The following is a 27,473-nucleotide window of genomic DNA, read 5'->3' as shown; positions in this document are numbered from 1 at the left end:
AAAAATTAAAACTATGAGATACAAGAATTGTTTTTAATTGAGCCATATAACACAATGAGGTGTGTGTTGTTGTGGTATATTGCCACTCGTCAGGTGCATTGTGTCCTACACCGGCTGACAAGTGGCAATAGCCCAAAACAACACACACCCTGGAGTGCCATATAACGGTTATACAATGACTATGAGGTCATTTAAAAATGAAAAACAATGAACAACAATAGATTTAAAGAGAACTGTGGTGAGTCACCTGCTGGGCCCCACCTCCACGTGCTTTATTTAGTTATTGAATTTTATTTTGCGTAAAGTATACTGTATGAGCAGTACAGTGCTATATCACTGATGAATGAATTAGCTGACATGTCTTTGTAATTGATTTTTATTTCTTTGGTATTATATAAAACTATATTTTTTTTAATTTTTGGGCCAACAGATGCTGCACTACTCAAGTAATTTTTCTTCCTCTCAGGTCTCGAAACCACATAAATATCCATGTCCCTTGATGGTAAAACAAGACAGGATCCTTTTTTTTAAAGCCAAACAGCAGGTTTAGCCTGGACTGACCTCCAGATTGCTCTGAAAATGCTGTTAGTTGTTTAAAATGGAGAGTGACTTTCAAAACTTGGTAAGTGGATTCTGAATAATTTACTCAAATTAAGCAATTATAAATGCCCCTACACACCAGACTCGATGCAACAAGCAAAAATGTGCAGCAATACTACACATTTAATATAACCTATACTTTTGATAAGTATCTTTCACACTACAGGCGACACCAGGAGCGATGTGAAATAAATAGGATTGAATCCTATTTTTTGCAATTTCTTCGCACGACAACTCAGGAATTGATCAAATCAGAGAACAGCTTCAATGCACATGGTCCAGCAGGGTGAAGCAGTATCCAAAATAACGGAAGAAAAAATAATAATTGCAGTGAAAAAATACCCAGAGCTTTAAGATAAAGATCATCGCAATTATAAAGATACAGATTTGAATGGTAAAATCACTGACACTGTTATCTGCTCCGTTATTTAATTGTATTTTGTCATATACTTGTACTTGCTAAAACCGAAGTCATTGTATTTTATCTTGCTCTTAATTGTATTAATACTTGTACTGTGATTCTTGAAATGTATTTTTGTTTACAACTGTAAGTCGCCCTGGATAAGGGCGTCTGCTAAGAAATAAATAATAATAACAATAATAATAATAATAATAATAATAATAATATATGGGAGTCCATTTCGAAGGCACTGGGTAAGCCTGGTATGTATGATATGTTGCCATATATTTTGAAATACCGTCAGAGAAGACACTCAGAATTTCTACATCATGTTGATGAATATGTACCAGTCTTGACCTGTATTGTCAATAGCAATTTTTAATAGTTTTACAGATCTGGCGCATCGCGTCTGTGTCACTTCAGGTGTTTATGGTCATGTTGCTGCAAAAGTATCTTGTCGCCCGATGAAAAAGGTTAGTATTTCATACAAGATCATCTAACAGGGATTATTAATTAGAGCCATCAGTAACACAAAAAAAGCACATCCACGTGACCTAGAATGAACTGTACAGCCTTCATACAGTATACCCCCAGATTATGATGGTCACGTTATCTTACAAATGTCCAGAACAGGCTTTTCTAGGTATATGTGAAAACTTAGTGTAATCTACAGGCAGAGAGACAGAAAGTTAAAATGTACAGTAAGGGTTACATACAAACAGACAGTCGTAAACACATAAAGTCTCCATATCATATTATGAATTTCAGATACCACTTACACAGGAGAATGTCTTAAAATGTGTAACTTCATTTACATCCATTATAATTTATTATAGATTCATCTCAAATGTTTTTTGTTTGTTTTTTTTTCCAAAAGTTACAGTCTGAGTTTTACTGCAGGTATACAAATGTGCAGTACTGTATATTCTAAACATATTTAACAATGGAAACACATACCCCCACCAACATTAGTTATTTTTGTTTGTTCAGGAAGCATGAAGTCTTGGGAAAAGAAAAACAAATAACATATCTGCTTTACTGTATTGAGAACATTCATTTTCTTTGTTTATCCTATTCCTAAGATAACATCCATAGTCTGTTTCCTACCAGGAACAATAGAGAACTCAGACTTCTAAACACATTCACATATAGCTTGTTTCCTATTCCCATGTTTACTTGTTCTTTTATTGTTTTTACCCAATAATACTCTTGAAGTTTTCCTTTCTGTCCAACCATAACGTAAGATGCTCAAAACTTAAATCAGAAGTGTTTTTGTGAACATCCTTTTAAGGCAATGTTGCAGTGTTTTCTTTATTTTGGTTCTGTAATATATATATATATATATATATATATATATATATATATATATATATATATATATATACACTAATTTCTTCACACTGATTGCCATAGTTAGAATGCAACCATTTTTGTGTACATCATAAACTGGACAACATGTGGTTGAGCTTTGTATTGCGACAACAATCCCTTTCTCCATCATTGTTTACTTTTCCAAATAACAATGTAAGCTTAAGCATGAATGACATGGTGGTTAAAGGACTGATGAAGATCAAAACCTATTCTGTGGTGCTGGTACATTCAAACCTTTTTACAGGCACTTGTTCATCAATGGGACAAGTGTATACAGAACAGGTGAGAATGCATGTTATAATTCCCAATACACTGTAATATACAGTATAACTAAACAAAGATTTTAAACATATTTGACAATTGCATTGATTTAACTATGTAATGGTAAAACAAAATCTGTTCAACAATAATACCTTGTTTCCAGTCGACTCGAGTTGGTGAAAAAGGAGGCATTTCACTGCTTTTCCAAGTTACCCGAGTTATCACGTGAGTTGGGCAGTAAATACTACTGATTTTCCCCGGAAATACTTGAGAGTTAAAGGTCAAGATGTGCATTTTCTGTAGACTGTATTACAATCAAATTGTCAATGATTTAAAAGATAAATCTATCTAGATAGTCTTTTGCATTTGTTTCATGCAGTATACATCTGGCAGACTGGTATGCAGAACAGGGAAAACACTGGAAATGTGTCATATGAGAATGGCAACGATGAAGCCAATTTTCTTGAAAACATTAAAAGTAGACCGGACATTTCCATCAAAGGATTTTAAAAATCTGGAATTGATCTGATGCGATCAGAAAACCCCGAGGCACTGTAAACTGCGCCTGGTATTGTAGTAGGACTGTTATTTTTTTATGTTAAGCATTTTTTGTTTTTTTGTGTGTTTCTTTTTTTTTTACAAGGGTTTAATTAAGTAACAGCCAAAATTGTTTAAGCCAGACTTGGACAAAATGGTTGACTATTATTGTCAATACGCTGTATTCCATAAACAAACAAAAAAACATATTAAAATAAATGAGTTCTGCACCATTTAAAACGGAGCTGATTTTACCAGTGCTCACTAGTCTAACTGATTAGAATTCCTTCTTTGTTGTTCTCCAAGTTGCTGCAGTGACATTGTAGATGCTAGTATAACGAGTTACTGTAAATGAGATGCTGTTTTAGCAGACAGCTTTCATTAAGTAAACATTTATTTGAATCTTTTTGGAATTAAAAGTATAAATGCAAAACTGTCTTTGTGACCGTGCTAAGTGAAAAATGGCAATTTAAAAAAACATCAAAATCCCCCAAGGTAGCAAATCCGCAGAATTTAACACCAGCCAAATGTCCCCTTCAACATTTTCGATTGACTTTTAGTGATGTAATTTCCTCCCAGCCCGAATTCAAACTTTAGAATTCAGGCCAGCCTGAGGAGTGAAATCAGACCAGAGAACAACTCGAGTTATTTAAGAACATGGAAACGGAGGGGAGGTGGAGGGGGGGGGGGGGGCAACTTGAGCGCGTTCCCGAGTTGTGTGGTTCATGGAAACATGGTATAAGTATATTTATGTTGAAATAACAAAGCAAAAAGGATGACATTGCAAAAGGGAATATGGGTTTAACAATAGTTACTGCTAGCGTTTCGGATGTCCGATACTCATACAACAACTCGGAAATGATGTCAGAATTTCTTCATCTCTTAATTTGTATTCTTTATTAATTGATTATGCAGGTTAAAAGTAATAAAAAAAATAATAAAAATATCATACATATTTTCATTCATTTACATAACTCACAAGTAAAAGCTTTGTGAATTTGACCCAACATCTAGGTTTCATGTGCTTAAATAATAATAACACATTTTATGCATATGATCTACAGTATAAAAACGCAAAATTGTCCTTCTTGACTGTACTACATGTATGTTCAAACAAAAAGACACTTCTCACAACCTCCAGCCAATTGCAGAGGGGTCACAACCATAACCAAGTGTTAGGAGTTAATCAAACCTTACATTACACACAATGCTCAAAAGAAAATGTAAACAGTTAGGTGAGTTCACATCACAAGAACAACAAATGTTACATCTACTCTGAAGTTGACCGTTGAGCTTACATCAAGAAATATGTTTCACTGTACTTCATGGAAAGAACATTGCTGACAACTATTTAATCACATGAAAGGAAAGTATATCACCTATATATGACCTTTCTCTTCAATTGAAGGAAATCCCTAAAAAAAAACACTCACACATTTATGTTATAATCAGAACAACTGTTTTCCTACTTATTTGTTTGCCTGCTATCCTGTAGCATCCTTTCTGTGCCTCTTGCATGTACAGAAGAATGTGTTACCACAATACATTGTAAAAACACCTGTAAATAAGTTACACAAAAGGCATATTTTCATGCCAATTGATATGGAAGGACTGATGCAAAATTCTTGATATATTGCATTACCATGTAGGAGGCAAACCGTCTCTGGACAGAGGATAACAACAAGTGAAGGAGATGACATGTTTATAGACCTAAAGCCAAATATGACAGTGCATCGAATGTAATTTAGGGATTACAGTCTAGAAGACGAGTTAAAGATTCCTTTTATGGGATCAATGGCGGTACAAAATGCTATCACCATCCAGAACCAGCAGTGTTTTAAACCTGTAAGAACAATAATTTCTTACATTGTCTTGTTTTATTAAAAAATAACAGCTATACAATACAAAATGCTGTATATGATTGTTTCAGCCAATTACATTTTAAGCAGAGTGGTCCATTTTCCATAGGAAATTCAAGCAGACTAAGCAATACAGTCCAAAATATAACCTAAAAACACATTTTTTAAAATTATAATTAACTCTGATAATGGGCCAGTCTTGGTGACAACACTTAAGTGTGATTAGCTGACATGGAGGTCTTTTACTAGAAAGGGTACTGTAATTGGTCCCAAAGCCTGAAGAAGGGCCTATTGCACAACTTGAGCCATGCAGGTCATAAAGTGCTAGTTACAGACAAGAAAGACATTGAAACTACTTTAAATCATATTATTTTAGTAGGGATGTGCAACCGAACAAGACCAAAAAATAAATAAAATAAACGGAAACTGAAACCAATTTATTTTTGGACAGTAGAATGAAGAAGAGTCTGCAGGCTCAGCACGAAGCTGTCAGCATTTTCGGGAGCTCATCACACACACATTGTTGCACGTAGACGGTTAATATTGACACCCCTCAATATTTTTAATATGGGAACATAAATCGAAATTAATGACAAGACTTACCTGCTGTCCTCAGTAGGGATAACTGCTGCTTCATACATATGGGTGTTCATATGTCTAGGGCTGTATTCCTTTTAGGTTTGTTGATGAAAGTGCTGGTGCTAGTACTGACAGACATACGCAAACACCCTAACCTAAACCTTTTGTTGAAAAGCTGAAAGAAGTATTGAAAGAAGATAAAGTGTTAGCTGAGGTCCCGGACCACTGTGAAACTGGAATAAGCAGTAAACTGGGCGAAGCTGCAAAACCAACAAACGGGATACTGCGGACAAATATCTGGAAGCTGCTTTAAATAAGATGCTTCTGTGAGCAGCCCAGTTTTATAAAAGCACGGCTGTGTGGTGTGCAAGGTGAGTCATACAGTCAGGGGAGCGCAGGTTCGTGTCCTGACTATGCGAAGTTGCTGATCTTTGCTGGGGATTCTGGAAGGAGCACTGTATTGGCTCTGGCGCTCCTGCAGGTTAGGGAAGTAAAACCGGCAGGAACTGTTTCTCCTCATCGCACTATAGTGGTCGTTACCTGCCAGGCACCAAGTGAAAGACAGCCGGTAGCTCGCTGACATCCGCCCTCCCGAGCTGTGTGGGGAATTGCTGTGGTGAGGGAATTTAATTGGCCATTCTACATTAGGGAGAAAATTGGGGGAAAAGTAATGGGCACCCTAATTAAATTAAAACTAAAAAACAATCATAACTGACTTGCACCCCTAAATATTAGTATTTTAGTGTATGTTTAAACAAATGTACATACATACAGAACTTAACTGGAGAGTGGCAGTCTTTACCAGTGAGTTATAAACAAGCAGGTTTATAACACAGTATACCTTAAGAATGTTTTTGTTTTAATATTTATATATATATATATATATATATATATATATATATATATATATATATATATATATATATATTAGCTCAAAGAGCCAGCTGTATATATATATATATACAGTCAATTCTCAGGAGAACAAACTCAAATTAAACTAATTTCCTGATAACTATGAATTTTCAACATGGTCCCAGCCAAATTTAGTAGTAGTTTATTGTAAATTACTTTTTATAATACAAATTCACTTAACACATATTTTCTGTTTGTGCAAATTAAATGAATTGCTTCAGTTAGAACAGCTGAGTGTTAAGGATATTGGGAAATATATTAACTTGCACCCATATTAGCACCCTTTATACTGTATTTTAGTGCTGTTTTAGGACTACTAATCCTATGATGTATTTTGAGTTGCCATAGTGCTCAATGAAAAAAAAAACTAGCATTATCCTTGTGGAAGTGTTGAAAGCGGTGGAAAAGGAAGATGTTGCTGCAGATTAAAAAATTCCCATGAACGGTTTCTCAACCATTCTTAAAAACTGGGATACAATATCTGAAACAATTGAAAAAATCAGTTTACTAAAATCACTAAAAGCTTAAACAATCCCAACTTTATAAAACATTAATTAGTTTATGAAACTGTGACTTGGGGTTATGAATTTCCTGAATATTACCAATATTAGGTTTAACATAATATTCACATCATATTTCCTAGAAACGTCATTTGGGAGATTTAATCATCTCTCATCTCCACACCATAGAAGTCAATCTGGAAAGAAGCATGAAACATACAGCTGCTCTCTATCTGGCCAGTGTTCGGTTTCCAAACTAGAGGAAAGGTCTACCAGTCTACGTCATAACTGGAACTAAGCATGCTTCAGACTTGTACAGCAACATCAGACAGGGCATCCTAAACAGAGGAATTCTTGCATGTTATGGATTATTCTAGTTCCTTGCTGTCCATCTGCCTAAAGATATGCAAGAAGCAGCAGATTAAATGTATGCAATATCTTAAGAAAGTAGATTGGTTCCTTATAAGTAATACTTGCCGGATATTTTAAAAAAGCAGATTGTGGCAAGATGGTTTTGTGCTGACGTCAGACCAGGAAGAGAATTGATTGTGAGGTAAGCGCTGCTGCGTTTTATTAATAAATAAATAAAAGCAAAATCTTTATTTTAAAATACATATATATTTTCTTATTAAATATTTAATCAAGATTTAGCTGTTCGCAAATAAATCTGAATTTTGTGAACTTATATATTTAACTAAAGCTTAAATCTCTAAAAAATATTTAACATGAGCTAAATATTTAACTGGCCAGCTAAATCTGGAGTTTGTATGCAAATGAGCTCTGCCTGCTTTGTGCTTTACGTCAAGATTCTTAGGACGGAGGGGCCAAATACTGTATTTCCACGGTCTTCGGTCAGGTTCGTGTTCAGACAGACATCATGGCCGATTCCAATAATTTACATGAAATTATCGAGCGTGCAGTTGAAGCTGGTGTAAAGGCCAACATACAAGGGGCGGTTTTTGTCACCGGCGATGTGCCATCAGTGATTTATCGTGAGAACCTTCTCACCATACACGGGGCGATTTTTGTTGTCCAGTGAGAGAATGGCAGAAGGATATGGAGGATAATTCGTGCAAAAATTAAAGAAAATAAATAAATATCAAAATAAATAAATAACGAAAATAAATATATAAAAATTGAAATACATTATATTTATTTATTTATTTATTTGTTTTTTCATTTTGGCACAATCTTTTCACTCTAATATTTCTCATTGAGCGTCAATCATACTGGAAGGGCGGGACACTGCCGCTGGTGAGTTCGATTATCTACCATCTGGTCTGCTGGTTAGTCACCATAGAATCGAGAACTGATGGCTGAATAAACCATTTAAAATAACATCCTCAAAAAGAGGTTGCTAAATAGGTGAACATTTAACTAATTTTAAATTTAAAAAAAAGTTAAAAGGACTGTAAACTGCATAGTGAAGCAATGGACTTCCTGAAATGAGAACCATGTATACCACTAGTCCCGCCCCTGTTTCCAGCAATACTAGTCCTCACACAGCTCATTTGAGCTCAAGGAGAATTTTTTTTGCACAGAAAAACAACAGGGGGGGGGTCGTTTATTCCAAGATCGTAAGTTCAAATATGATAGGTATTTCGATCAATTATCATCTGCAATTTGTGTGAGCAAAGTTATATAGAAACGCTATATAGTACGACATTGTATGATATACAAAAGAGCCCCAGGTCTTTCGGGTGAACAAATTACAACTACTGTATATAAAAACAAATCAGTTTATATTTTAATGGGTCACTGTGGGATGCAGGGCATATGGTTTGGCAACAAAAAATAATATGCTGTTAATATGCTGTGTGTGTGTGTGTGTATACACACACAGAGCATATGGACTATAGTAACATATACCAATCAAAAATTATAGCAGATTGGCATACAATGTATTTTTTTTTTTTTATGTGTGCCATATATGTAAGGTACTGTATAGTATTGTAACGACCCGGCGAGCTGGCAAGAGGATTGTGTATGAGAAGTGTAGTGGAAACGACTGAGACAGAGAATAACCAAAACAAATTGAGAAATACTAATTAAAGGGGTTTACTATTTTATCATGGACCGTGGTTGACAGCGGTTCTGATTATTGTAAAAAATTAATAAACCGTCAATTTCAGAAAACGAAGACCCTGCTTGTGTGAGTCTGCTTTATTTTCACACAATGCTACAGTAGTGTGTCAATGCACCATTATCTGTTATATTAATTGTGTACGAAGTAGGACTAAGGTAAAGAAAAAAAAAAGAAAAAAGTGCGCTAAAACCATTTACTTTCAATTTTACAATGAATCATGACCTGCTATATATAAAGAGAGAGATAGAGAGACATGAAATCCCTAATTAGCAGACCACCTATCTTGTTCATTATTTTAGCTCTAAACATGTCTTGTCATTTTTCCATAATTTTTTTTTTTTATCTGCAGATTTATATTCTGCATTCAGTTGTGTAGCCCTAAGAATAAATTTTAGAAAAGCCAATAACCGCACGTCATAACAAAGTGCTGTACATAATAACTTGTGCAAGTCTGGTTGTTCAGTATTAGCATACTTCAATAACTTTGCTTTTTCAAGCAGATGGTCTCCAGTTCCTTCTGTGGTGTTGGCATCTGACATATTCTCCATTCAGTTAAATTCTGGGGAAAGTGGAAGCCACACTTGGTCTTTACCTTGCTGGATATTATGCCAAATAAGCTGATGGCAGCATGTTGGTTTGCAAAATGTCTTTGCATTATGTGTGTCACTAACAACATCGATATGTTTCTCTTCAGAGGACAAAACAGAATAACTTCCTGCTTTACAGTTTTCTGATACCTCTTTTGCTTGAACTATAAATGCCTTCCGAGTTGAACACATTCTTTATGTTTTCATCTGACCACACTAGGCTTTCATTAAACTTGGCATCTTCCTTTACAAACATTTTCATTTAAACATAATTCTATTTACAATGCATTCAAATTCTTCTGGTTAAAATAGTCTTGATTATTAAGTACAAATCTGGTACACAAGCAGATTTTTGCTGCATATAATGAACTGTATTTTTGGACAGCAAACAAGGTAGAAAAAGTGATGATAGCCACGTTTATGCATTTCTAAATGCCAAACGCCACTAAAAATGTAAACCGTGCATCAATTTTATGCTGTGGACGCAGCAGTTGGCATTGATGAGCTTGCATTGTAAAATTGCCTCTGTCCAGCAAATTACAATAGTTAAAGATACTTGAATTTTGTTTGAACAATCAAGGAGACGAAAAATGAGCCAACTGTTGCAATAGTGGGGGCATAATCAAAGGCGAATGTACAAACAACTCAAGTGTACGTTCTCGATACGTCAGAAAAAAGTCACATTGACCTTAATATGGTAGCTTAATACCCCTTTCACACACAAATGCTGCTACTGAGCCGTCTCAGAAACATTAAAAAAATTATTTAAAATACCCACTTACACAGCATGGAACTGAGCAATCTATGCTGGTACAAATCCGTCATAACCCTTTCACACAGCAAAAGGGATAATCTGAGTACAACTTTCAAACCTGTCAGTCAACATATCATTTTCATGGCAACGGATACCAAACAAAATCACAAAACAAAATGGCACCACCATTTGTCAAAGTAAATCTGTCTGTATTTTGTTTGCTTTGAATTTTCAGTTATATTATACAATGTAACAACATGTTAAGTGTGAAATTGCAGGAGCTTCAGGCACAATATAGGTTGTGTATTTTATTGCAAAGAAGGCAATACAATATATTTAAAAAAAAAATGAAAGCATGTAATACACCGACGACAAAAAGACCCAACACGCCCAGTATACAGTCATGTGGGATGCTGACTTTCAATCCACGGCCACTACAGTGCTTCACTGCCAACAAAGCTTTTCACACAGGCAGTTAAGATGGTTCAGTAAAATATGATGGCTCTGTGACGGTATATGCAATTCACACAGACCAAAATCCTACAACAGTGCCAGTTCTGAGCCATCACAACTCATCTGTGTGAAAGAGATAGATGTCGTAGTCAGCAACACATTTAGCATGTAGGGTTTATAAAACAGATGAACAAGGTACAAGGACCAAAATAAAACTGCTAAACAAAACACAACAAATCAAAAGACAAACCAACCCCCCAAGCAATGATGTCATGGTGTACTGTATCTTACTTTCATGCTTTGTTCCGGCTGGGCATTAGCCTCCACTGAACCTTTCTTTCAAACTCCCTCTGCCCAAACAAAGGATTTAGTTCCCTTTTTATACATGTGGCCATTCCCCATTAGCACCTAATTACCCAATCTGGAAATGGCCACATCCTATACGTGGATTTTAGCAAATTTAATCAAAATAATACATCTTTATTTATACACCTACAGCTAAAACAAACACTATTTACAGACAGGGCTTCTGTCCTATCACAGTCTTACAGACATATTCTATAAAACAGCTAAAAACAATGGCAGGGCAGCCACTAAATTATGCTTGAAAAGTCTAAATACTTTAATCAGTCACCACAACCTTAAGATTAACAATGCATTTCAGGGTAAAAACGTGTAGGAAGATAAAAACCCAGCCAAAGAATGTTCTTTCAACACAGGATAAGTATACACTTTATTTACAAAGAGATTAGTGGTTAAATCTAATAAATGTAATCCAAGTATCACATTACAGTCCCAAAGACATACACTCTTAGACTACCCTTTTGTGTCCACATCTCCTGCTTCTCTGTTTTGGAAGTGACTGCACTTTTTTATTAGTTTAAGGAACAACATTAATGTCACAGCTTGAGCACCATGAACAGAACATGCTTTGTTATTTCCTCATTAACAGGGAAGCATATTCACTGTTTTACAGTCTACACAACATATTATGAGCTAAAAAAGTGGATTAAGGTATTAAAGTTCTGCCCAAGTATGCAAATTATAGGATTAACAAAAAAACTAACAAAAAAAGCACTGTTAAGGAGTCTAGAAACCACAGACATCCACACAAATTGTACCAAATGTTCACAAAAACAAAACAAAACATGTGTTTTGCTTGCCTGGCCTGCTCTGCCTGCATAATGAGCAAGTGTGTTTTTGAATAAACTTTTTTTTTTTCTTTTCCATGCCTCATAGACATACAGTAGAATGGAAAATGCAATGTGTCCAAGGGAAAAGACAGCTGACTAAACCAACAGGACATATAAACAGTTGTGATGTATCCTGAAGAGATGATGCTAGTCAAGGAACATAATCTGGCTGTGTGGTCCAGTGGTTAAAGAAAAGGGCTTGTAACCAGGAGGTCCCCGGTTCAAATCCCACCTCAGCCACTGACTCATTGTGTGACCCTGAGCAAGTCACTTAACCTCCTTGTGCTCCGTCTTTCGGGTGAGACGTAGTTGTAAGTGACTCTGCAGCTGATGCATAGTTCGCACACCCTAGTCTCTGTAAGTCGCCTTGGATAAAGGCGTCTGCTAAATAAACAAATAATAATATAACTTAAGTGGCTTGATGATGAAGATTAAGGCAGGTGTTTAATTGATGTAAACGGCAGCGGATCTAAATATAACCACTATTTAAATTATGAAAATGGTCCAAGGTTATGAAAAACAAACATCTAACACTGAAAGTTAAGTCTCTTATGTCTCTGTAAAATATAAAAAAGCCCAGGTAGATTATTATTTTAATGATTTAAATGATAGTGGTATTTAGATCTGCCACTTCACTGCCTCACTTACAGTCAATGTTATTACTGCTGGGGGATTGCACTGTGTTTGGCAGTTAGCCCACATTTGTTATGTAACTTGTGATTGCAGACATGATTTTTTTTTTTAAAGAAAATTTGACATGAAGGGTGAAGGAATTTACTTTTGATGAAGCAAAATATCAATTGAATATTTGACCAAAAATGTTTATTCATATTTTAATTTGAGAGGGTTTGTGTTTTATACAGATTTTAGAGGGTTTGTGTTAGAATGGAGTGAGCCACAGAAACAACTACTAAATTTGTTTTCCCCCCAATGATGATAAATAATCAGCAGCAGTTTAAAACATTAATCATCATAGCAGTTAATAGAGTTCAGTCCATACTTACCCTACAGTATACCATTGGTACTCTTAAAGCACAGTCCCCTCCATATATAATACCATGTTGTTACAATGCCAATAAATAACTAATATTTGTTTTCATTCTTGATATTGTTGTGTTATATATTTATAGTAAATTACCCATACATTGAAATCATAATTACATTGAATCTGTTGCTTTGGACTAAAACCTTGGTAGCCACCAATGACCTTATACATTTATATTGGAAGCAATATAGAAGGATTCAATTGCTTGGAAAAAATTGAGCATTAAGACATCAAACTGCATTCCTATTTTATATGGAAGAGCAATTTAACTACAGTGCCAACTGCTGAAGCATTCGTCCTGAGTCATATTGCATATCTTCAACAGGACTCTTAAGTATTTTTCCTTTTGAGTAGAACACCATAAAAGGCTTGGATGCTTATTTTGAGAAGGAAGGAAGACTCCATGGTAGAAAGAAAGTTACAGGGTTTATCCAAATATATTGCATATTCCACCTGTTGCCTTACAGTTATTTGGCTTGGTTTAAATAATGAAAAATGTAGTTATCTTATTTTGTTTAAAATAAACTACAGAACTTTAAAATTGCCCCAATTTCAATGAGCCACTCCCTTTTTTTATTTTTTTTTATTTAATAGTCTGCAATTGTTTTTTTATCATTTTCTCCCCATTTAGAATAGCCAATTATTTTTTGGCTCAGCTCACTGCTACCACCCCCACGCTGACTCGGAAGCGGCAAAGATGAACAGACGCTGTCCTCCGAAGCGTGTCCCGTCAGCCGACCGCTTCTTTTCACACTGCAGACCCACCATGCAGCCGCCTCAGAGCTACAGCGTCGGAAGACAACGCAGCTCTGGGCAGTTTACAGGCAAGCCCGCAGACGCCCGGACAGACTACGGGGGTAGCTGATGCACGGTGAGCCAAGGACACCCTGGCCGACCTCTGTGCTCTGTATAAATATTGTAAACTGATGCAAGGTTCATTGCAAAAACATTGATGCAGCTGTTTAGTTTTGTTCCGTTTTTACACAATCACAGTGTAAAAGTCTCATTTGGGGGGTAATGATAATAAACATTCAAAGTAACTAATTTTTTTACAAATACTATACAAATACTACAACTGTTCATTGTGCATAACATTATATTATTGATGTACAGGTAGTGGACATAAAAATGGAAACACCTGGCTAAATGAGGGACACCAAATATATTGAAAGCAAGGGCTTCTACACAGGTTCATCAAAAACTGGATACCATAGTGGCCCAACACCCTATTAAGTGACTTTACATTGGTGTTTCCATTTTTTTGTCCACTACCTGTAGAATAAATATATAATGTATAGCATCTGGGCTTTTATCATACATGTTACTTTTGTAAACAGCTTAGAAAGTTGTATATGTATTGTAGTAATGTTTTGCCACATTAAGATACTGTTTGATTTAAGAACATGCTCTACTGGTCACAAATCACAAGATTGTGTCATTTAGTCCTCCATTCTACAAATTTCATTATATTATGTGAAGGATAATAACACACTCAAAAAGGAAATAATGTAATTATTACCAACTCAATTTGTTGTGGTTTGAAATGCCTGAAATACATCCAAACACTGCCAGTATAATGAAAAAGTGATAAAAAAATGTGTATAAAAAAAGTTATATTAAGTAAATTACTTTATTACTTTTGTTATGTTTGCCATCATTCTCAGTGCTTCTGGGTCTCCAGTATTGAGTAGACTATGAACATTTCAGAACCGCTGGCCACACATGCTCTCTCTAATAGAGTATGTGGGACAGAAGAGTTGCAAAGTAACATTGTCAGATGATTTGAATGGAACGAGGAAGACTATGTGTTTGGACTCCAACCAGTTTGAAGAAAGGTAAAGAGATATTTAGAGAAACAGAACTCAGAACCATTCAGAATGATGTGAAGCATCATAAAATAATAGATGTAAAAACCTTTTCATTTTGCTATATTAATAATGTTAAATAAAATAATGGAAGGATGAACTGCATTATGTTAAAAAAAGAAGGACATCAATAATATGGACACCCCCACCTCCATAACAATGATACCTACTGCATAAACCTTTACATTTGCTGTTTGTATTTGTGCTGTTAGCTGCCACTCTCAACTCTGCCAAGCAATTGCCCACATTAATCAACTTCTGCAAAAACTGCTGCTGTCTAATTCTTGATTAAAAGGCATTACATATATTCATTTTATTTTTGGTATATAAATGTAGAATCAGTTTCTAATATTAAAATTCATCAGAGAAGATGATCGTGTTACTCTAACATTAGCAACTAATGTCTCATCAGACTGCAATCAATGCATTCATCCTTACTATACTCTTTATACTTAGACTGCTTATTTTAAGATTATCTAAAATCACATAAAACTCTGCTCTTCCGCCTGATAATCACCAAGGATATTCTCAGACTCGCTTTTACTCAATCAAAAAATTGAAGATGCAATACATCCAGATTTTATGAACAGCAAGATTAACTGTAAATCATCCCATTTGGCTTGGTTCTAAGATTGCTTTAGTTAACAAGGAGCACTATAGAACTGGGATGGTAATAGTTTATAATTTAAGTGTTTCCAAGTGTTACATGTTCCCCGTGTGTGGAGCAAAGGGAAAGAGTAAAGATGAATAATCTTTAAAGGATAACACAAACCAAGATGAGCATTGAAAAATACCTTTATGTGTCACACGAGCCCACTTCTTACAGTCCTCACAATGATTTCATTTTTTCCAGGTCGACAGCTGAATGCTTTGCCTTAAACTAGACAGAACTATTTTTCATTTTCACATGATTCATCTTCTCTGTTTTTGATTTTTTTTTTATTTGTGGTATTGTAAGGTATTCTGCTGTCTGGGGTAGGTTGTAACATTGGCTGTCATACAGGCCCGGAGGAAGGCCTTGGTAAATGTGGCAACTTCAGGGGGGGGCGGCCCAAAAAACTAAAATTAAAGCAAGGAATCTGCATTACGTGCTAAGCACCGCTCTCGTCACGTTTACAGTAGCACCATGGTAACTGGCATTTCACCAAAGAATCCAATCCAGACATGCTCTTTCACATGGTATGGAGTGATCGATAGTAAATTTAGTTTGTTCTATCTATTATGGTGTTCTATCGCCTAGAGAAAATTGCTTTATGACTGACTTACGTCATCCATAATGGAAGCGCAAAGTTTCAAAAAGTAAGCCGATAAACGGCAGGACAAGAATTTGGTAAGTTAATCATTTTAAATTATGCGAATTTACGGTATTTTGACAGTAAATACCAATGTTAATAAAATGTGTTCAGTTCCGATCTCTGAAGTCCAGAAACAATCGATAATTTTTTTTTTTTTTTAAATCAGAATTGTGCCTATCACACTGGCACTATTACTAACCTATAAATAGACATGTAATACTATTTAAATGTGACCTGGACATGCACTGAATTCAGCAGTAAAAACTTTTTTTTTTTTTTTTACTGACAAGCTAAGCTACTGTCACATTGAAATGTTCCTACTTACCTATATAAGTTGTTATTAGGGTGACCAGATGGCTCTGTGTTCACCAGGAGGCTGAGACAGTTCAGGTTTACAGACTTCCATCATCACCAATGCATTTAACAGACAGGTGTGTAGGGTTTCTGGTTTTCGGTGTTTCCCTCCGATTTTTTCTACTCTCCAATAAGAATTATTAAATTGACCTCTGATAAGCTATTTCTGTATCTCAATTACAACTGAGAAATATATTAATAATAGTAATGACAAACTTGTGAAATACTGTCTTGCGTGTTTGTGTATTTGCTGCGCATACAGACGATGTTTGCTGCCTTCACGTTTAATAATATGTGCTTACCCTTAAGAAAAAAAAAAAGTAGGTAGTAGTTGGCGTGACAAAGTCTGTGTTGCCCTTTCTGCTATGGTTTTGTACAAGTTTGTATTTTCAAAATGTACGGTACATTGAGAGTGTGTTCTTGATAATGTTGTATAAATAGTTCTGATTTTCACCTTAGATAAACTTTTGTTACCCAACGCAATAGCACAGATTAATGTTAAACTGTGATCCATAATGTATGCCAAGTTAAAAAGCTAGCCTATATCGTTTCATAAAAGGTCTGCTTTGCTTATTCTAACATTAGTATCTGCCCCACAACCTACCATTTTTGGTTGGCTATTCCCCTATAGTATTGTGTTCTTCTGTATGATAGATATCAAGCAAGAAAAAGCTCATTTGCAATATCAAAGGAGCGTTAATACTTTTGCCAAAACATTAATTTCCAGCCAGTACATTTTGTTTCATATTACAGTTTAAAATGTTGATGATGTAATTGAAGTTATGAAACAGTCCTTTCAAAATCCTATATACCGTGGAAAACCCAATTTTTAAAATCTGTACATGGTTTGTACAAATTTTGAAAACAGAAACCAGGTTATATACAAGCACACAGAGCGATTGCACAATACAAGCTGAAAAATAAATAAAATAATGATTACTTAACTGATATAAGGGTGCCATACTAGGCTTTGCCTAGGGCAGCAAGTTGCTGAGCACCAGCGCTACTGTCATATATGACTGAATACCATATACAATTATTTGGTAAATATTGTTCTGATACCATCATACATTTTGGATTGAAATCCATTCAGACTCCTTGCTTATCTTTAACAAGGACTAGAGTCATGTCTATTACAATTTTCACCTTCTTTCAAATTAAAAAAAAAAACTCTGCTGCTTCTCTCTCTCAACAGTCCCTAAATATCTGGTTTCATTCCTGTTAAGACATCTCAAACCACAAAAGCAAACTGAGTAGGCCATTATTATTTTAAACAAACAAGAGCACATAGGACACAATTAAAACCCATAGAAAAAAGACTACTATGTTATCTCATAAAAAATCATGACCACAGCATAGTCATTAGCCATACAGCCTTTTGACTGAAAATAATAGATTAACCATTTCCATGTGGTGGTGGGGTAGCACAGCTTGTATTGCAGCATGCCAGGAAGTGAAATTCTGTGCATGCCATACTATAATATGGCCTGCAATCTCCAGTTAAATGGATTGCATTCTTACCAATTTACTCCTGGGGTATAAACAACATGCATTTTTTGCTTTGTATAAAACATGCCCCAAAATATAAGTATCTTATTATTTTGTTTTAGGTACTGTTTTCTTATGAATCATCATTTTACAGATGTACAATGATTTATTCAGTTATTCACAAATATACTAAATAAAGAAATCAAAAAGAACTAATAATCATTTTATTGCTAATATTATCAATTCAGAACCGAGAATCCGCAATGTGATGATTTATTGATTTGCAATTGAACAGATGATTTAATGATGAATGATAAATTTGTGGGTGCTCGACAGCTACCTGCGCGAGGCTGGCTAGGAAAAACACGAATGATATAATGCCTCCTAGTGCCGCAGACAGGAAGTGGCACTCAGGGCCACCTTCCCCCAGGACAAGGCACGCTGCAAAGTGGTGACAGGGGAGGAGGAGGCCAAAACAAAAGAAGCGACATGAGTGAAAGCCACACAGAGCCTTTATGGTGGTTGGTGATGACATGTTTGTTAGGGGCGGATTCTCCTTTACAGAAAAAATAACCACGTTTTCAAGTAAAGAAATTATGAACATAAGAATTCAATTGCTTAAAGAACAACATCTACAAATTGCCTAAATCTCCTGAAATGCATAGTAAAAATGACTAAAGCTCAGTGACTGTATTACTTATATTTAAATTACTTTTAACAACTATGAATTTGTACATTCTATGTTTTATTTAAATATGCTCATCTTCCCTTTTCAAAACGTACAACGCTTTTACGTGTACATAGAATGATAAAACAGGGCAAAGAAATCTTCACTGCTGACATCACGCTCACACCTGATACAGTTTTTCACAGTGTTAGCAAGGCATATGTGTTCATTGCACTCTATAGCAGTCAATGAATGAGGAACTGTTGATTTACACTGTGAAACCATTCAGTGATAGGAGAAAGAGGGTTTCTGACAGGGAGTAAATATCTGGACAAGTAAGTAGTTGGGGTTCTGAAAAATATAGTGTTACACATCCCCACACGTTGCTACAACTTTTTAAATAATGTACTTTCATTGTTAACATCCTGACAACTTTTACACTTCTAAACTTTAATGTCTGTTTCAAAGCTCTTTTCAAAATGGCCGCTCTAGGCACTGATAGTGTAAGGATTATTGCCCACACTGTCAAACAGGTAACACAGCAATAGCGATCCATGATGTGGTACAGAAAAGCCAGAGCACTTGTTGTTACGTGTTTTTTTTTTTTTTTTAATCGCTCTTTCCTACAGGACAGATCTCAAAACCACACACCTGGGCCTGCTCCATACATCGGCCAGAAGGATCACTTTGACTTCGGCCTTAACTGAATACAATGCTTGGAATTCAAACTAAAAGCTGAGATTTCAAAACGCTATGCTTAACAGCACAATTCAAATGAAGCTACGAAGGATGAACTTGATCAAGTCATTGGATAAGGTAATCCAACCAATGTTTTTAGCAGAACAGTGTAGCTGTGTTATACTGCATTAGTATGGTTTTTTTGTATTGTTTTCTTTGTGTATTTTTGTATATTCACTTAATATGTCAGATATATTTTAAACATATGTTTTTTTATAATCCATAAAAAAACATAAGTGCTGGATATTGTTATCAAATTACAGAAACATTTTTCCACATCCCGTTAATGTCAAGTTTATACTACTAATTGGATCCAGACCAGATGTGGATGTTTTAACTGAAATAGCCTGTGTGCCATCTTGGATTGTGGTTGTGGTTGCTTGTGGTTTTCTAATAAGAAATCAATGAGCCAAAGTGTTATTTTGTAAGATTAATTAATAGCTTAGCACATCATTCCTCTGCAGACATCTCTCTTAAAACCTGGTGATTATATCAGTTGAAATGTTATTTAATTACACAGGCTGACCAAAAAATTGGACAATTGGAAGATTTCCCACATTTCCTGAGTCATGTGACTTCACTAGACATACATAAGCCTTTAAGAGTGGTGTGCAATTATTCAGCAACAATCAAGGGAAAGCAGAAGAATGTCAGTGACTTGACAAGCAGCATAATGGTGGGTGCCCTTGCAATCAACTCTTCCCTCAACGTAGTGGCTGCATTGACCAACGTGTTTCTAGGTACAATATTCCTGAAGACAACAACGATGTGTGCAAAGTGTTGTAACAAGCGACAGACTTACTTCAGCAACCAGAAACCTTAAACACAGGAGGAAACATGTTTCCACCCAAACCATGTGCCTTTACCGATGCACTGTGGGGTTTTAAAGCCATCTTCAGTCAGTCTACCCCGTTAATTGAGTTTCTTATTACATCTCAATTAATACAGTTTGTGCTGGCATTCCTTTAAAAGCAGGACTGGGACTGAACTCACTGTTGCTATTTTTCAACACTCTTGTATCATACCTTGTTTGTCTGTTTCTTACAATGTACTGAAATGCAAACTTTTTCAGTGTAAACCTAATTCCTTCCGTTGTAAAGAATATAAACCTTAAGGGTTCACCTAAAGCCTCTCTTGGACTTTTGTGGATTTTGTTTAACATTTCACAAAACTCTTGGCATGCTGTAAAAAATTACAAAAGCTCCAACTCTTTCACTGTTATGATTTGCAAATAAGTCAGTGCCATACCGAAAAACAGGACATGTGAAACAAATCACGGAAAGAGATTCAATCTATAATCGCACACTAAAGTAACGACTCCTAAACTTACAGAATTGGGAATAGGATACATAACATTAAACACAGTCTTCCTGCAGGTAATTGACTTTCATTAGGACCATGGTCTTGAAAGTTCAAGCTGTAGTTTTAATCTTCTCAGTGGATGGCACAGCAGCCTCTATGGAAAATCACAAGTGAGAAGCATTAACTGTGACTCCTTCCTGTAGAGACACCACTACACACTGCATTACAATCCTCTCTATGTAGCTTTGACTGCTTGTGTGGTCTCCTGAATAATTATTTCTCTCTTTTTATAGCCCTGCTAGTGGAGGATTCTGAAACCTTTTGTGGCCAGAGGATCCCAGAAATCTAAGCAGGGAGTATTGCACATACAAAGTGATATAAGGATGGGTAGATATTAGTTATATACTACAGACATTACTGTATATGCACACAGATATACAGATCTTATTATATAAGAATAACGGAATGATTGGACACATTTCTGTTCCAAATTACGCGCTTTTGCAGCCAATTCAGATGTTGATTGAATAAATTCTCTGAATTCCGCTGTATAATCACTGGTGGAGTCGAGCCGTTTTGGTATTTTTTTCTATAGGCAGAACGTTGACGTAAGAATAAACTTAAGAATCTTCACCGACTTGTTATGAAAATGCTTATATAGCACCCGACCGTTCTAATTTCGGTGCATGAGCACAGATGAAGTGATCCATTTTCCATGGGGAAATCAAATTAGTCTTTCTGCACCATGCCATTGAATAGGTACTAGGAACAAACAAATCAGTGACCGATTCCCTGCGTGCCACTTTTGATGGTACACGAATCGGAGTCTCCGATAACCGGTGCGTATTTTAAATGTTTGCAGAGGCAAGTCACTCACATCTCCCGATCCCTGCACAATTGTCTGATTCAGTCAGTCGTCCTAGTGATGCAATGAAGAGCACATTAGGAACTATTACAAACTACACTACTGCAGTTTAAGAAGGCTACTATTTTTTTTAGTAAAAATGCTGACTAAGAAGACAGCAAAAGTGCATCCTACCACTGTGGCCATAAACACGGCTTTAAAGCTGCTATGTATCGGTAAGTGCAGAGACCCAGGGATTGGAATGCACGACTGCCCTTGCAACTGGCTGAGTATGGCACTTTGTACCCTGGGGGTAACATTGTAAATTTGCAAGGGGAAAAAGTGGGCTGGAATGTGTGTCCACATTTTTCTCGCATCTCTGACTTAGCTAGGGAGGTTAATCACGAGCAGCGGTGGCAGATATCGTTTTTTGCGACGCCTCACCAAAAAGAAGCCATATTGTGTTTTTTAAACCAGCCAAAAACCACACTTTTACATTTAAAATGTAATATATTGTAACAATCTGCGCATTTGTGTTTCCCGCCTGTATTCCTGCTGTTTCTACAGTAATTCCCGCCTGTATTACCTGCTGTAATTGTGTTCCCCCACTCTGTATTTCCCGTCACTGCTTTGTTTACCTGTCTCTGTGAGTCAGCCTGCTTGTGCATGTTCTGTGTCTCCCCTGTGATTGGTCCTGTCTGTGTGTGTTCCCATTGGTCCAAAGTGTGCGGCCGAGGGCCAATGTGATGTGTGTAAACTCTGCACCCTGATTTACATATGGGGGCGGAGCTAAGGATTTATTTAAAATTTTAAAATGTATTTATTTATTTTTTTATCTCATTTGATCAAATGCGGTAGGTCCAGAAAATGTTTTATTTAGAATGTAGTGTAAAATGTAATTGTCCTGAACTGTCAGCAGATACAGTCTTTAAAAATAGATTTCTTAGTGTTTCTGTGATTTGTAATTTTATTGGATGCAGGGGCAGGACATGTTATACTATACAGGGCATCGTGGTGATTGAAGTTCTGTGCTGGTGATGACCTCATAATCGAAAGGAAAAGAAAAAAACTTGCACGATAAAAATAACCAAACCAAAGGCAGTATTTACCTGCTAGATGCTTTCAAAATATGCCAAATTTGGCTGGAAAACCTCCAATCTGGCAGCACTGATTAAGGGGGTGTAGCCTATAGTCACATGTGAGACGCATGCATTACCTATTAAACGTTACCTCAAGTTCAAATACAAATAAAGCGTTAATTTGTATAATTTTTGTTTAAGAAAATCTATATTTTAATTGGCATTCCGGTACTTTCAGATTTAGGACTACACCACTGAGTATAATTTAGGTTTAAACATACTTGGTATTCCATACCTTGTACTGATAATACAAACAGAATATTCCTGAACATTCACAGAGTGGTGCGGTTAGTTCATGGAATGTCTAGGGTGGTGCAGTAAGCACTCTATAGTACAGTAATTACAGTATAGTAATAATAATAAAAAAAATCTAAATAAAATTTGAATTTTACAAACATTAAATGTGATAATTTCGTTCGACTACTTCCAAGAAGATTGAAGCTCTTGCCGGGTTTGTGATCCATTCGTCACTCTGTGGGTTCAACCAATCTTCCCAGAGCTGTTTACTGCTCCAGTGAAGACGACCTGTGACCCTCCCTTTCAAACATTGAGCCTCACACTGACCTGATTTACAGTACCAGACAAGGCAAAATCTCTCACCGACTATAGTACTATTAGACTTGATTTTTGTACTCTGAACAAATACATTAGTAACGCTAGGTGGCAGTATCCTATACGTTCATACATCATGTGTAGGGTGTCTCTTCAATGTGATTGGTTGATTCTGATATATAACGTATAATTCTCGCTATTATGGGGGTGGGGGGGGGGGGTCGAGGAATCCAAGTAAAAAAAGAATTGCTAAGGTGGGGCATGATTCAAAAAAGATTGAGGATCCCTACACTAGCCTTTGTCCTCCAGAGGCCAGTTGCTTGCTGACATCCACTCTTGAGCTCCCATGGGATTACACACTGGTATTCAAGTTCTCCTGAGCTGCTGTGGGAAACTGTTACAATGAAGGACCGTACTTGGACACTCTAAATTGTGGGGAAATTCAGGGGTAAAATAACAGGGCATTCTATATTATTTAAAAAAAAAATCCTTGCAACATTTTGTGAATAGGGTCCAATAAGATGCAACTGTACTAGATGAAGAAACAACAAACTAATTTGATACTGTTTCACAAAACAGCCCAACCCAGGAAGCTGATCTTGAAGTACAAGGTAACTCTGTGCCCCATTTTAACAGAAAAACACTGATTTCAAATATTATTATTATTTATTTCTTAGCAGACGCCCTTATCCAAGGCGACTTACAATTGTTACAAGATATCACATTATACAGATAACACATTATTTTTACATACAATTCCCCATTTATACAGTTGGGTTTTTACTGGAGCAATCTAGGTAAAGTACCTTGCTCAAGGGTACAGCAGCAGTGTCCCCCACTGGGGATTGAACCCCCAACCCGTCGGTCAAGAGTCCAGAGCCCTAACCACTACTCCACACTGCTGCCTGTGATATTAAGTGTGATATTAACTATCAGTAACCAAGAACTATTGAAACATCAAAACCAAAGTATTGATGTATAGTGAGCATGCAATTTTGACTGAACTACAATTAAGATATTACTATCATGTGTACCACAAATAACAAAAAGCAAACTGAATCACAACAAATTCTAATGCATGTTGCTCAACATCAGAAAAAACAAATGACTATCAAAATTAGGCAAGTCATTACCAAGACATAACCTTCAATATTTCAACCAATTAGGTTTCAGTATTAAGATAAGTAAAAAGATAAGTCAACTTAACCTACATTCACAATGTATGTAAATTGCCTCGTATAAAGGCGTCTGCTAAATAAGCTAATAATAATAATAATAATAATAATAATAATAATAATAATAATAATGTCTAAAATATCCTTCAATTGCTCATCTAATCAGGTATTACAACCATGACCTACATTCATTCACAGTACGTTAAAAAACCAATGACGACAAACTCATGCAAACATAAGTAACCAAACCCAACAGTAGATTCTCTGTCCAGTAAGTACCATGACCAATATTCACAGCACAGGCTTTTCACTCTTTCTCCTGTTTTCAGCGATATGCTTTTCAAGCAGATGATAATAATCTTAAATGTTATTAAAGTTCAAACATGACTCATACAAGTAAGACTTTTTGGCAAACATTTTTGGAAATACATGTATGTCATTTTAATTTTTTCACAACATACTTTGATTTCAAGAATTTACAAACTGGTTCTTGTCCAAGCATCATGCCCAGTAAAATCACTTCAGTTTGCAAATGTAGCCAAGAAAGCTTTGCAATGTTAACCTTTTACACTGTTCCCCTTCCACAAAATAATGTTACCTTGTTAGGAATGTTGGGAAACCTTTTTTTTAATAACATTTTTGAACATAAATATCTGGAACTGAACTGTACTGTACACATAAATAGTTAACTGGAAATGTGGGTTCCATGAAGCCAGCATGATGGCAAACCTATGTAGAACTTTAGAGCACGTGTCCCTTTAGTCCCCCAGTGCCTAATCAAATGTTTTGTACTGGTGTAGTGTTATTTTCAGGTACATGTTAAAAAGTGGTACGCACGGCACTATGCTTGTTCACACATGCCTAAACAACCCCCTCAAAGAAAGCTGGGAAATGCCCATTCAAATCTGGTACGTTAATGCTGTTTTTGGTCTTTTACATCTTTTTAAATGTAATTTATGATATTTTTCCACCATTAAGAAAATAGTATGCAAATATTTATAATATGCAATACATTGGGTCATGTACATTTTTTTTTTACCTGTGCAACTTTGCAGTGGCGTCTCATTTTGTCTTGTTCCTAGTGAATTGTTTTTTTTTTCTTTTTCACAATAGCAAACCACCTATCAGATCTCAATTGATTGCACAAATCTGACAACATGACACTTTCAATCTGACAGTGTACCACTTTTTGACATTGCCCATTTTGACAATGTACCACTTTCTAACACTATACCGTTACCAAACATAAAGTAATATCATCAGTCAACTAAGGTACTAAGGTAAAGAATGACAGTCCCGTGTTCAATTGATTTTACATGTTCCAAAATTGTCTGCACTAACATATGTACATTTTAGTCTAATACTGTTGAACTTCAACAGCGTGAAAGCATCGCTGCTAAACTACTTGACTAACATCATAATTTGGTAACACAGTAGTTAACTTTCTGTACCACTTAAAAATAATGTAGCACATAAATGATATACTGACCATACATTTCCCAAATGAATGTATCCAGCTGAACATGACAATTCTAATAAGAATCTATTTATCCGTCCGTCATTAAATGTCCAACAATGTTAACAATAAAAGGCATTGCTATTTGCAAATAATAATAATAATAATAATAATAATAATAATAATAATAATAATAATAATAATAATAGATACATGTATAGTCGTCAATATCGAGACTTTCAACATACCTTTGTATCCGCTTGATCCTGTTCATAATCATAGTAATCATGACCTGACTCAAAAGCAGAGTCTCTATGAAGCAATATAGTAAAGATCAGAAAAATAGATAATTCCAGTAAGTGCATTTTATACTCTAGACAATCCGAGATAAAGTCAGTCTGGGGAATATCCTTTCAATAAAAGTTCACTTGGATTTGATAATTCGATACTTTTAAACTTTCTCCTGGCTAGCTTAAAATGCATGAAAGCATCCGATATATTCTTTTAATAATCGGCGCTGATTTAAAAATGCAAGTAGTATCGATGTTTTCTGTACAAGAAAAATAAAATACACCTTTAACTGCATAAGTTTTCACGCGTTGTAGTGAAGAGAAACTTCCACTGGAATAACACCGGCGGAGATCCAGTTTACTGAAACTTCAGATCGCGTTAAAATCCACAGAGAGGGGAATGGCATGTTTATTGCAATTTACTGTGTCCCCAGCCGCCTTCTCCTCCCCCTAGTTTCAAGAGCTCTCTCTCTCTCTCTCTCTCTCTCTCTCTCTCTCTCTCTCTCTCTCTCTCTCTCTCTCTCTCTCTCTCTCTCTCTCGTTGCTAAAAGCTGATCTGCTACTATTTATATCAATCGGGAGGTTTGGGAAAGAAATATGAGTTGGGACACGTGCGCCTTCTCCGGGAGGCTTCTTATGCAAACCCCATGCGGTTACAAAAATATGAAACACAAACAGATTTAAATCTGGGTTGTTTTTTGTTGTATATATGTTAGTATATTACTTACGTTAATGTGGTGAATTCCTTCATTAGTCTGCAGGTGGAATTTGGAATAATGACATATTACATACAAAGTTGGTGTAATACAGCACCTAACTACTGTATATAAGCTTTGAAATGTGCATTCTATGCAGAGGCACTTACAATAGGACACTGATTTAAAATCTCATCCACAGGATGGAGCACAATGAGGTCAAGTGACTTGTTCAGGGTCACACAACGAGTCAGTCACTGACAGACGTGGGATTTGAACCGGTGACCTTCTGGTTATAAGCCCGGGACTTTAACCACGGGACCACACTGCCTCCTAATTGTTATTTAATTCAATAACAATTGGTTCAATTGGTTTGAGGACAGACAATGCAGAAATATTTCACCATCACCGCTCCACAGAATGAGCAACAGTGGTGGAGTTTTTGTTTTTTTTAGCTTTCATTCGCAAAATACCTC

At 35.9% G+C, this 27,473-nt stretch overlaps 1 protein-coding gene and 1 long non-coding RNA gene across 4 annotated transcripts in view; one reads left to right on the top strand and one right to left on the bottom strand.

Moving 5' to 3' along the window:
- LOC117420824 (vascular endothelial growth factor C-like) overlaps positions 1-26,786 on the bottom strand; it is a 54,443-nt gene extending 27,657 nt beyond the window's left edge. Inside the window, exons 1-2 of one of the 3 annotated variants that reach the window (XM_034034494.3) lie at positions 26,587-26,786; positions 26,261-26,324 (exon numbers count right to left, since the gene is read on the bottom strand). Coding sequence is in view for 1 of the 3 variants with exons in the window: in XM_034034493.3 (XP_033890384.1) it covers positions 26,261-26,377 (117 nt within the window). In the remaining 2 variants the exon portion in view is untranslated. Of the gene's footprint in view, positions 1-16,622; positions 16,942-26,260 lie in introns of those variants that run through there. The other 2 variants (XM_034034493.3, XM_034034496.2) reach the window with 2 other exon arrangements.
- LOC117420825 (uncharacterized) lies at positions 16,221-20,307 on the top strand. The gene is made up of 3 exons (XR_004547424.3): positions 16,221-16,332; positions 19,436-19,622; positions 20,065-20,307. It is a non-coding gene; the product is annotated as an uncharacterized LOC117420825 (long non-coding RNA).
- Positions 26,787-27,473: the final 687 nt, after the last annotated feature.

This window comes from Acipenser ruthenus, chromosome 1 (assembly GCF_902713425.1).
Source record: "Acipenser ruthenus chromosome 1, fAciRut3.2 maternal haplotype, whole genome shotgun sequence".
Taxonomy (NCBI): domain Eukaryota; kingdom Metazoa; phylum Chordata; class Actinopteri; order Acipenseriformes; family Acipenseridae; genus Acipenser; species Acipenser ruthenus.
The sequence above is the reverse complement of the archived record's forward strand: the minus strand, read 5'-3'. Positions and strand labels throughout refer to the sequence as shown.